Source organism: Ictidomys tridecemlineatus, chromosome 9 (assembly GCF_052094955.1).
Source record: "Ictidomys tridecemlineatus isolate mIctTri1 chromosome 9, mIctTri1.hap1, whole genome shotgun sequence".
NCBI classification, from domain to species: domain Eukaryota; kingdom Metazoa; phylum Chordata; class Mammalia; order Rodentia; family Sciuridae; genus Ictidomys; species Ictidomys tridecemlineatus.
In genome coordinates, this window is record NC_135485.1 from 202,967 (window position 1) to 213,720 (window position 10,754).

The window sequence follows — 10,754 nt, forward strand, 5'->3', positions numbered from 1 at the left end:
CTGTGTTCCAGGGAAACTCCAACAACATTGCCACCATTGACATCTCAGCAGGCTTCGTGGGCTTAGATACCTATATGGAAATTCCAGCCACATTCCTGACAGTGTTTGGGACATATGTAGGGCCTGTGCTGTGGGCCAGCCACTTGGCACACTTCCTGAGCTCAGAAGCAAGCAGGTGAGGTGCTTTCTCTGTCTTCTAGCATAAATCTAATGGCAAGTTGCCTGTTCTTAAAAGTGAAACTTATTCTGGATAAGGGCATCAAAACCCCAAGGGTTAGACCATCTTTTCACAGATTTTCTTTTCCTTAAATAAACAAAGTTTGTAGCTCAGAGGCCTGGGTGGGTCTGAGGCTCTGTGGGCCAAGTTCAGGTCTCCCAGTTCAAACCACACAGTGGAAATTTCTCTTGCTTGTTGGTATTGGGAGGGAAGCTAGTTCTTCCCCTTGGGGGCAAGAAGACAAAAGACGCTGGCTCTTGGCTTCCAAAAGCCCTGCCACAAGGAAAGGCCCCAGAAGGGGCTGCCGCCCATACAAGAGGCTGAAACCAAGCAGGGAGAGTTCAGAGACAATTGCACACCAGCAAGGCCCTCCTGGGGGATTTGCACACATGTGCCTCCCACCTGCACAGCATGCCCTCACCCTTCCCTGCCTGTTCTCTCGGCTGCAGCCCTACCTCCTTAGGATTTGCAGTTTCCTCCTTACCTGTGGATTTGTGCTCAGTTCCTCCCTGACAGGAGGCTCCATGGATCTAGCCTTCGCCAGCTTGTTCACCAGGCAGCCTCAGTGCTGGGTAACCCGCCTGATGGAGTCAGCCACAGCAGAGCGTGGGCAACTTGTTTCTGAGTCCCCCAGGGTAGCCAGAGGGCCGCCCATAAAGCTTCCCACCCCAAGCTCTACGTGCACATTAGGGTGCAGGTGAGAGCCAAGTGCCTTCCAGCCAGCTGACCCACAGCCCTTTGAGGGTGAGAACTTCATCTCCAGCCAGACCCTAGCTTTCTGCAGATAAAGGACACCTAAAACAGTCAGCTGCACTCAGGGCAGTGTGTGGACAGACTCCACCGTGAGGCTCACCCAACCCACGATCAGGGCCAAAACTGAGCTCTGAGGCAGAGCTTCTGCTCACAAATCTGGAAGTTGCCTCTCTGCAGCTGTCTAGGATGCTGTGTGGGTGGGTTGGAGACAGGCTGCAAGTGGGCACTGGACTTAGAGAAACAGAAGCCCCTTCCTTGGCAGTAAACACCAAGAGGGCCACAAGTTGTGGGGACTGTCCACCTCTGGCTGCAGGGACTGGCACATGGCTGAGCACACTTTGGGTGGAACCCAACTGCACAGGTGCAAAGGATGCGGCTCATCCTCCGTCTGCCTGGCAGGCCTTCTGTAAAGAGCAGCAGTCTTGGCGCCTTGGAGCTGATGACCGACATGCACAGCAGGCACATCTGTGTTTTGGAGAAGAGACAGCATCTTCCAAAAAGAGTTTTAATCGATTTGATGGCTTCTCTGATTAAGGAATTATCTTGCACTTTAGAACTGGTTTCTGAAGCTTAAAACATCAAGCTGAATCCGCCTCCCTTTTGTCCCAGTGAAGTAAGAAAGCTGTGAGCACATCTAAAGGGCACACAGAGCAATACTAACAATAGGTCAAAGCTGCATCCACTTGCTCCCTGCAGCACAGGTGTCCTGTGCCAGGCGATTAGAGAGTAGTAAGAAATGTGTTTCCATTCAGGGACTGAGGTGTGGCTTCTGAAGAGATGGTGTTTTGGACTGTCAGCTGGAGGACGAGGCAGGGTAGGGCTGTGTGGCAGCTCACCTTACATGAGCCCTTGCGTGGAAAGGAAGCTGTGGTGGGCCCTGAACACTCCCCTGGGGGCCAGCCAGAGCCCACATACTATGAAGCTTGTGCAGAGTGTGCACCTTTTAGAGGTATTGGTGCCGTTGCCTAGGATGTGGCGAGGCAGCTCCTGTTGGGACCAGCAGGGTACCCCAGTGCCACAGTTGCGGGGGAGCAATGAAGGGACATAAACTGACCATAATGCGAAGGCTACGGACCACTGGGTTGTGTTAGTGGCTCTGAAGGGGGTCAGAGTTGCGGCCCACCCAAACAACAGGTCCAGTTTCCTTGGGGGCAGATCCTGAGTGGCAAGGAAGGTCTACAAGCAGTCAAGCTTGGCCTGTCCAAGAACTGAAGACACAACCCTCACATGCCTTCTTCCCTCTCAGAGCTTATTGTTAGTGATGCACCCTGCGCCCAGTGGGTACATCTTCTCTGGTGCACCTGCAGGAAATCAGCACAGGTTCTGGAAATGGGTGAGCACAGGGAGGTGCACAGTGCTCTCCAGTACAGGAGAAGAGTCTTCTTCATGTCTGGTCCCGAGTTGGGGGCAGGAGCTAACCCACTTCTCTTGTTGACAGTGGTCCTGCACTGAGCCGTGCTTGCTTCTGCTATGCGCTAATCTGTTCCGTGCCAGTTGCCACGTATCTCATCCTGGTGACGTCCCTGCGCTACCACTTATTCATATGGAGTGTGTTTTCTCCAAAGCTCCTCTATGAGGGTATGCATCTGCTCATCACAGCGGCCCTCTGTGCACTCTTCACAGCTGCAGATCAGAACAGCCGTGCAGGGCCAATACAGAGGTGGACACTGGAAATGGGCGGCTCTTAAAGTCTGCTGTCTGCCCTGTGGGTTTGAGTACTGAAGAATCTATTAGATGCAAGTTCCATCTAAAAAAAAGATGTGAACTTATGAAGTTGGTAACCAGCTTCAGCTGTACTTGAATTTAGATTAAGGAGTAAGTACTTTAATAAAAGGTGACTTTAAAATACTACAGTGTGTATTGTGGTTTCCCTATTGCCAATCACTCCAGAAACTTGTGCACTTGTAAGTTCCTCTGATGTTATGCATGTTATGATGTGTGTTTAAACTAATGAACAAAGATCCTGGAGTGTCCTCAGAGTGCCTGGGGCCCCTGGGCAGGGGGTTACCTGCTCCAGGAGCCACATTATGGCACCCAGGCCCCTGAACACTCCAAATCCATGGACACCCAGGGGCATTGGCTTATGTGGGAGAAGTCCATCACTGCTGATAGCATTTTAAATGAACACTCTTCGTAGAAATTGCTCCTTTAAAGATAATCTATTTTTGTTAATATAAGGATTCTTTTCTGGGGTTTTTGTACATATACCGACAAGGGAGTTTCATTATAAGTTACATCTTTGCCTAATTAGAGAAAAGTAGAGCTGCTTGTTAAATATCTGAAGCATTCTAAAAGAAATTGAATATAACATTTTCAAGAAAAATAATTATATTTTCCAAAAAGTTTTTTTAAAAAATTAGCAAGTGTTTTAGTCAGCTTTTTTGCTGCAGTAACTAAGCACCCAACCAGAACAATAGTAGATGAAGAAAGTTTAAGAGGTCTCAGTCCATAGACAACAGAATCCAGCAGGAGGCAGCTCACATAATCAGTAAGCAGAGGTACAAGATGTACCAGATACAAATATCCACCCCAAAGCCATAGGCATGCCCACCTCCTCCAGCCACACCATAGCTGTCTTCAGTCAACAATCAATCCCACCAGAGTAGTAATTCACTCTTTGGGTTAACTCTCCAAATCCAAATCACTTCAACAACCTGTTGTTTTCTCTCACGTGGGATAATGGGAAATACCTCACATCCAAACAATAACAGTGAGAAGGACATTTTAAACTTTTAAAAATCTGTCTTATATCTGATTCAGTTGAAGATACTGTCTTCCTCTTGTGAGGAGTTTACAGAGCAAGAAGCAAGAGAGCTGCACAGACCTAAGGACAGGGAAAATGAGAGCCTCAATGTCCTCCTCACACACACTGTGGATGGGCAGCAGTGGAGTCAGTGTCCTCCTCACACAGACCTGTGGAGGGACAGCAGTGGGAGTCAGTTCCTCCTTACACACACCTGTGATGAACAGGAGTAGAGTCTCTTCAATTTTTTTTTTATTTGAACTACTTTCAAATACACATTATTCTTAAAGAGGGATATTTATTTGCAGAGTGGAGCTGCTACAGTGTGCAGGATCTTTCATGCCCTGTGCATTGCAGCCAATTGTTTGTTCCTTTACTCTGAGTTGGTGTCTGCCCAGGTGCTTTAGTGCAGGTACCTTTCTGTTTAAGGAATGGCATGTGCATATGCTTCACATGCTGGGATGGTATTCAGTCGATGCCTAAGCACTTCTCAGCTCCCCACCCAACTCATCAGTTAAGTCCTGAGGGTTTGCATCTCCATGTTTTTCCAGACTTTAGTTCATGATGAAATCTCAGTAGTGGTGATTGTCAGCACACTTGACCATCAAGATTCCAACTTCCAGAGTCCACTCTTTCTATGAAAATTGTCTGTGTGTTTAATGGGTCAGTCCCCCTTGGCACCCAGAGAGTGCTGGTGCTGGGCACTGGCCAGTGGCCCTTGCACAGCGTTTATGACCTCCCCTCCTGAACATACAGATCCAGTGAGATATCCCTGCTGCTGCTCAAGGGTGTTCTTGGGAGCCGTCGTGGGAGCCCAGGACATGTGGGGCCGGCCTTCCTCTGTGCCAGGCCAGCAGGTTTCGCACTGCTGCCTTGGCCTCCAAAGCTCTACTGATTCAGAAGAAGAAGGCAGCCTGAGAAGAGCTAGGCAAGAGGACTAAGACATGGAAGCTTCATCACCCAGGAGCGGCAGTCAGTGACATTCAGTGACTAGATTCACAGCTCTGGGTGGGAGGTCGTGAGGGTATGTGGGGGGACACTCTCAAACTCTACCGCCTCGTCTGGACCTTGGTGAGAGCCAGAACTTCTCCCTACAACCCTCTCCTCAATGGTCATCCGCTCCACACCAGGAAAAGCCTGCCTTGGTTCCAGACCTGATCCCTGTTACCGCTGTTTACCGGTGATGAGTCCTTGCTTCCCAAATGCCGAAGTATAACACCAGAGAAGCACGCGGAGGCAAGCCGAGAGTGGAAAGTGGAAGGCTTTATTATTAAAGGACAGCAGAAAAGACTTCTCCATGGAGGAAGAAGGACCCCAAAGGCTGAATCCTTGGAAGGGTAAGGTCTTCCCTTTTTATAGCTAGGGTCTTCTTTTAGTCCTCCCACACTCCAGTCCTTTGTTTCCCTCTATCCTGCAGTGATAGAATGCAGGTGGGAAGGCCAAAAGGTGGGAGGTAGGTGGGCTGAAGGAGTACTTTGGGCAGGATGGGCCTGGGGCCATTTTTGATTAGTACCTCTGTGTTTGCTGGGAGCTGCTTCATTAACAGTTCCTTAGGATGGGATCTGGGCCTTAGGGACATTAACATTCCAATTTCCCCAATTGCAACTCTGGTTTCCTGGACCCCATTCTCCATAATGGTCTCCATTGTCTTTATCTTCCTCCATGTTAGATCCAATTTACCTAACTACACTAACTACCTATCTTTAAATCTGGCCTCTCCCTACGACCCTCTCAACAGTCATCCATTCCACACCAGGAAAAGCCTGCCTTGGTTCTGGACCTGATCACCATGGTCTAAGTGAGTGTGCATCTGCTGGACATAAAGCCTAAGGCTTAAGACTTTTGAACTTAGCACGCAGAAGAAATGTCTGTCATTAACCTGTCAGGATTAAGTGTGTTTTGCAGTGCTTAGAATTAATCTAGAATTGTTTGCTGTGAATTGATTATTAATCTATTGCAGTGCCTAGCATTAAGGATTGTGGTTTTCTTGATTAAGAACCTATAGAGTGAAATTGTATGGAGTAATTTGAGTGAATAAAGCATTGAAAGGGGCAGAATCGTGTGGACATTCTTTATTTCTCCCCTTGACTGCATACATCACAATTTTTCCCCTCGTGACAACTTTCCAAACATTTTTTTTAGATATAGCTATCTTTTTTTAAATTTCTTACATACATGACTATAGTGCAGTGCATTATGATCATAATCATCCATTCACAGCACAATTTTTCGTAACCCTGTAATATGTTCATGCCAAATTATGCCATTATACATACGCTCTCTTATTATTATTATTATTGCATTACAATTCTTAATACACCTTTATACCACAGTTTATCATATCTCTGTTTGTATATAAGATGAAGATTACCCTAGATAGGGAAGCGGGGTGGGAGGGAAATAGAGGGAGAGGAGGAATAGCATGGATGTTGGAAGGAGACCCTCATTACACAAAGTACATGTATGAAGATGTGAATTTGGCGTCAACTTTCCAGGCATTTGCTGACAGAACCTACAGTCGGCTGCACTTGCTTCCTGAGGCCTTGATGAAGGATGCAGTTTCACTTGCAGTGTGGCAATTCCTTGGCCTTTCTCCACTAGCAACTGCGTCCTGTGAGTTGGAACAGTTTCACCCCTCCCCTTCCTCTCTCTGCCTCTTATTTATTTTCCTTGACATGTCGTACTGCACAGAACCCCAGTGTGGTGTTGAGCAGCAGTACTGGGAAGAAGTCCCTGCTCTGCTCCCAAGGGTGGGACGCTGTTCTGTCTCCATGTCAAGTGTGACTCAGCTTGTGCCAGAGTTGCCTGTGCCAGAATAAGGAAGCTCCCCTTCTCCTTTGCTGAGTTTCTATTTGTTCTTACCATGAGTTAATCTTGGATTCTATGAAGTGACTTTCTTGTCTTTTCTTTTTTTAGCTGCAGAGGGACACAATATCTTTATTTTATTTATTTATTTTTATGTGGTGCTGAGGATCAAACCCAGAGCATTACACATGCTAGGCAAGTGCTCTACCACCGATCCACAACCCCAGCCCTTGTCAGCTGCTTTTCTGCATGAATTATGTTAGTCATATATTTCTTCTTTATTCTGTTAAATTGTTAAACCAAGAATTCTTGATACCAATGGATTTCTAATCTAATAGGGTTTATTAGGATTCTAACGGCTCCTAGCCAGGAAAAGGAACAGGTTCCTGTAACTACAGCAGCAGGACTAGGTTCACCAGACGAGAGCTAAGATAATTTTTTAGATGATGAACACCTGGAGAAGGCAGGCACAGTTGTTTGCCTGGACCCTCTGTAGGCTGCAGACAAGCAAGGCAGACCACATGCACTAGAGAAAGCTCCAAGGCAGAGGTCAAGGCTGCTCTCCTTGCTTCTGGGCTGGTTGGGGGTCTAGCAGGATGGAGAGGTGTCAAGAGCCACCAAGGGTTTCGGGGAAGGTTTACACACACATTCTGGATGTGAGGCAGCCTTGCTTCCACCCCTGGCTTGATTAACCTCCTCCATCTCTCCTTCTTTCCGTTTTTTTGTTTGTTTGTTTGTTTGTTTGTTTGTTTGTTTTTAACTATGAGTGAAATTCTAAGTCTGTTTAGCAAGGTCTCAGGAGAGGCAAGGTCAATTCGTCTGCATGTTCTATTAAGTGCCTGCATGTTAAGTGGTGCTTGACCAGTGAACCACAATCCCCAGCCATTTTTTTTAATTTTTGTATTTTATTTAGAGACAGGCTCTTGCTAAGTTGCTGAGGCTGATTTGAACTTGTGATGCTCCTGCCTCAGCCTCCCAAGCCTCTGAGATCATAGGTGTGCACCACCATGCCCAGCTGCCTTCTAGTCTTCATTAAATTTAAAACATGCCAGAAGTTTTAAATTATCAATATGGTAGATCACTTTATTTTTTTAAAATATTATTGTGGCCTTAAATTGCTGGGATAAACCCCATGTGGTGGTGATATGTGGTTTACATGTCGAAGGACTTGATTCACTATTGTTTAGTGAACTTCTGCATGTTCATGAGGGCTATTGGCAGGCTGCATTCTTTCCTTGGTATTATACCTTAGATCTTAAATGACCCCCAAAAGCCATGTGGTAAAGGCTTGGCTGCCAACCTGGGGTCTGTTGGGAGGAAGACAGATCTTGCCCTTGAAGGGAACTCTGGGACATCCACCCTTGCGCTCATGTGTGCACTCGTTCTCTCTCTCTCTCTCTCTCTCTCTCTCTCTCTCTCTCTCTCTCTCTCTCTCTCTCTCTCTCTCTCTTTCTTGGCTGACAGAAGGTAAGCCACTTCCTTTGTCTTGTGCTCACCAAGATGTGCTGGGCCACCATGGGCTCCAAAACAACACAGTAAAGCATAAACTAAAAGCTGGGAAACTGAGCCAAATTAACCTTTACCCCTTGATGTTAATTTTCTCAAGTATTTTGTCATAGCAACAGAAACCTGACTGATACATTTGCAATGTCTTCTATTATTACAAGTTTCGACATGAGGGTTATTCTGGCCTCATAAAGTAAGTGGGAAAACATCCCCTCCCCCTCTATTTTCTCAAAGGGTTTCAATAAAATTCTTCCTTAAATACTTTGTAGAATTTACTTGTGAAACTATCTGAACCTGAAGTTTTCTTTGTGGAGATATTTTTGGTAATAGTTTTGGTATTTGGTAATTGCTGTATTAAGATTTTCTACTTGATCTTGTGTCAATTTTGGTAAATTGGTTTTTTGGGATTTTGTTTTGGGTTTTTTTGGTTACCAAGGATTGAACTCAGGAGCACTTGACCACTGAGCCACATCCCCAGCCCAGTTGCTTAGTGCTTCTCCATTGCTGAGACTGGCTTTGAAGTCGCGATCCTCCTGCCTCAGCCTTCCTAGCCACTGGCATTACAGGCATGCACCACTGTACCTGGTGGTGTAAATTGTAATTTGTGTGTGTGTGTGTGTGTGTAAATTGTATTTTTAACATTTTATCCAAATTGACATGTTTTTTTCATAATATCTCCATATCTTTTTTTAAAGAGTGAGAGAGAGAGAGAGAATTTTAATATTTCTTTTTTTTTAGTTTTTTTTTTTCCCCCAGTAGACACAACATCTTTGTATGTGGTGCTGAGGACCGAACCCGGGTCGCACGCATGCCAGGCGCACGCGCTGCCACTTGAGCCACATCCCCAGCCCCAATCTCCATATCTTTTTGATGCTGCCTGTAAGATTTGTTTGAGTCTCTTGTTCATTCTAATTCTGGTATTTTCTCTGTCTGTTCCCCTGCTCATCTTCACTGATTTTTCTGGGGGCTAATCTTTTCAAAGAATCAACTTTTCTCTTATCTATCTTATTCTCTATTTTATTTATTTTTACTATTAACCTTATTCCTATTTTCTCCTTACTTTGATTTGTTTTTTCTGCCTTCTTAAACTTAGTCCCCCTTTCCAATAAGATCATTTAAAGCTGCCCACTTCCCCATCTATGGGGTGGGAGGACACCTGTTTTTCCTCTTACTGCACTCTTAGGACACAGCACACATCATCACCACTGTGTGAGATTCTCACACATACAGTGATTCTCCAGTGGACACCAACTGAGTACTTCATAGCCCCATTCCATTCTGACACTGCCCTGGAAGTCAAAAAAAAAAAAATACTTATGAAAGCACCTTTGAAAGAGCTTTCAGAATGGGAAGAAGGTACTCGGGACTCAGCTGCTGTGTGCAGCAGGAGCCAGGTCACCTCTGCTTGGATCGCAGGCTTTAGAGCAACCAGGACAAGCAGACAGGTACAGCCCGAAAGGTCACGGGCTGTTGTTTCTGGTCATTTCCATCCTGTCTGTACTTTCTTTATTTTCGGTTGGTGGGCTGCACAGCCCTGTCCTTCTCAGCCTTCAGTAGCCCATGTAAGCTCCCACCCAGAAGGTTGCCCTCCTCAGAGTCTCCCAAGACCCCACATAAGGTCTGTTTTAATTCCACAGTACCTGAATTCAGAGCCGTATTGCCTCCCTGGGACAATGCAGTCCCACAGTGGAGGGCTCCCTCCCGTAGGACTGCACCCACTCAGATACTAGGCAGCCCCACTGTGACTGTGCTTCTCCCTGGCTCTGGATCCAGGCTCCCATGACCTCCCTCCTGGTGTGTGATAATTAGCTAGGGTGGCTCATAGTCCACCTACACTCTCTGGTTTGTTATAAAGGGCATTATTACGAACGTAAACGAACAGTCAGATGAAGAGAAGGCAAGGGGAAGAGGGCACAGAGCCCTATGCCTATTCTGGTGGTCAGGTACACAGACCTCATTCTTGTCTCTCCAGAGCTCTTGCAGAGCTGGACCTCGAGCCCCTCTTACCCGAGGCTAGTGGGTAAGGTTGAAAGTTCCAACCCTCTAAACTCTTGGTCTTCTGACCAGACCCATCCTGAAGCTATCTAGTGGCCCTACCCTAAGTTACCTTGTTAGTGAACAAAGAGCTTAGAACAAGGCAATCACATCATAAGGATGTCCCTTGGGTTTAGGATCACAAGGGCTTAGAACAAGACAATCATATCAATAAGGATATTTCTTGGTTTAGGATCAGAGGGGATTAGGACAAAGATAATCACATTGATAAGGACATCTCATGGATTTAGGATCAGAAAGGCTAAGAACAAGACAATCACATTAATAAGAACATTCCTAGAGTTTTAAGGAATAGGTAAAAGGAACTTAGACTAAATATATCTCATATTTCACATTTTTCATTATGCATTTAAAAATACTTCCTGATGTCCTTTATGACCTGGCACTTGATCTCTCTTAATGGACATTGTCTGTGCGGTCATTGTTTGCTGTAGTGTCATGTAATTCCCAATTAGGCAAAAGGTATCCATCCCATACTCATTCACCATCTCCACACAATACGTAATCACTATCTCCATCTCATACACACTGACAATCTCCATCCCCCCACACACACCTCCAACCATTCTTGCACCAAATCCATCCTATACACATTCATCATCTTCATCTCATACACACTGAACATCTCCATCCAGTGGGAGACCAACCTCGCACGTGACTGAGTGAACTCCCCTG

At 46.0% G+C, this 10,754-nt stretch overlaps 1 protein-coding gene across 6 annotated transcripts in view; it reads left to right on the forward strand.

Annotated features, from left to right (window-relative positions):
• Positions 1–5,770, forward strand: part of Pigg (phosphatidylinositol glycan anchor biosynthesis class G (EMM blood group)) — a 42,303-nt gene extending 36,533 nt beyond the window's left edge. For 2 of the 6 annotated variants that reach the window (XM_040292890.2, XM_005319065.5), the window contains exons 12-13: positions 12–175; positions 2,409–2,818. In XM_040292890.2, the coding sequence (XP_040148824.1) occupies positions 12–175; positions 2,409–2,658 (414 nt within the window). In that variant the 3' untranslated portion in view covers positions 2,659–2,818. Of the gene's footprint in view, positions 1–11; positions 176–2,408; positions 2,819–4,469 lie in introns of those variants that run through there. The other 4 variants (XR_013425609.1, XR_005737168.2, XR_001229571.4 and 1 more) reach the window with 4 other exon arrangements.
• The last annotated feature ends 4,984 nt before the right edge of the window (positions 5,771–10,754 follow it).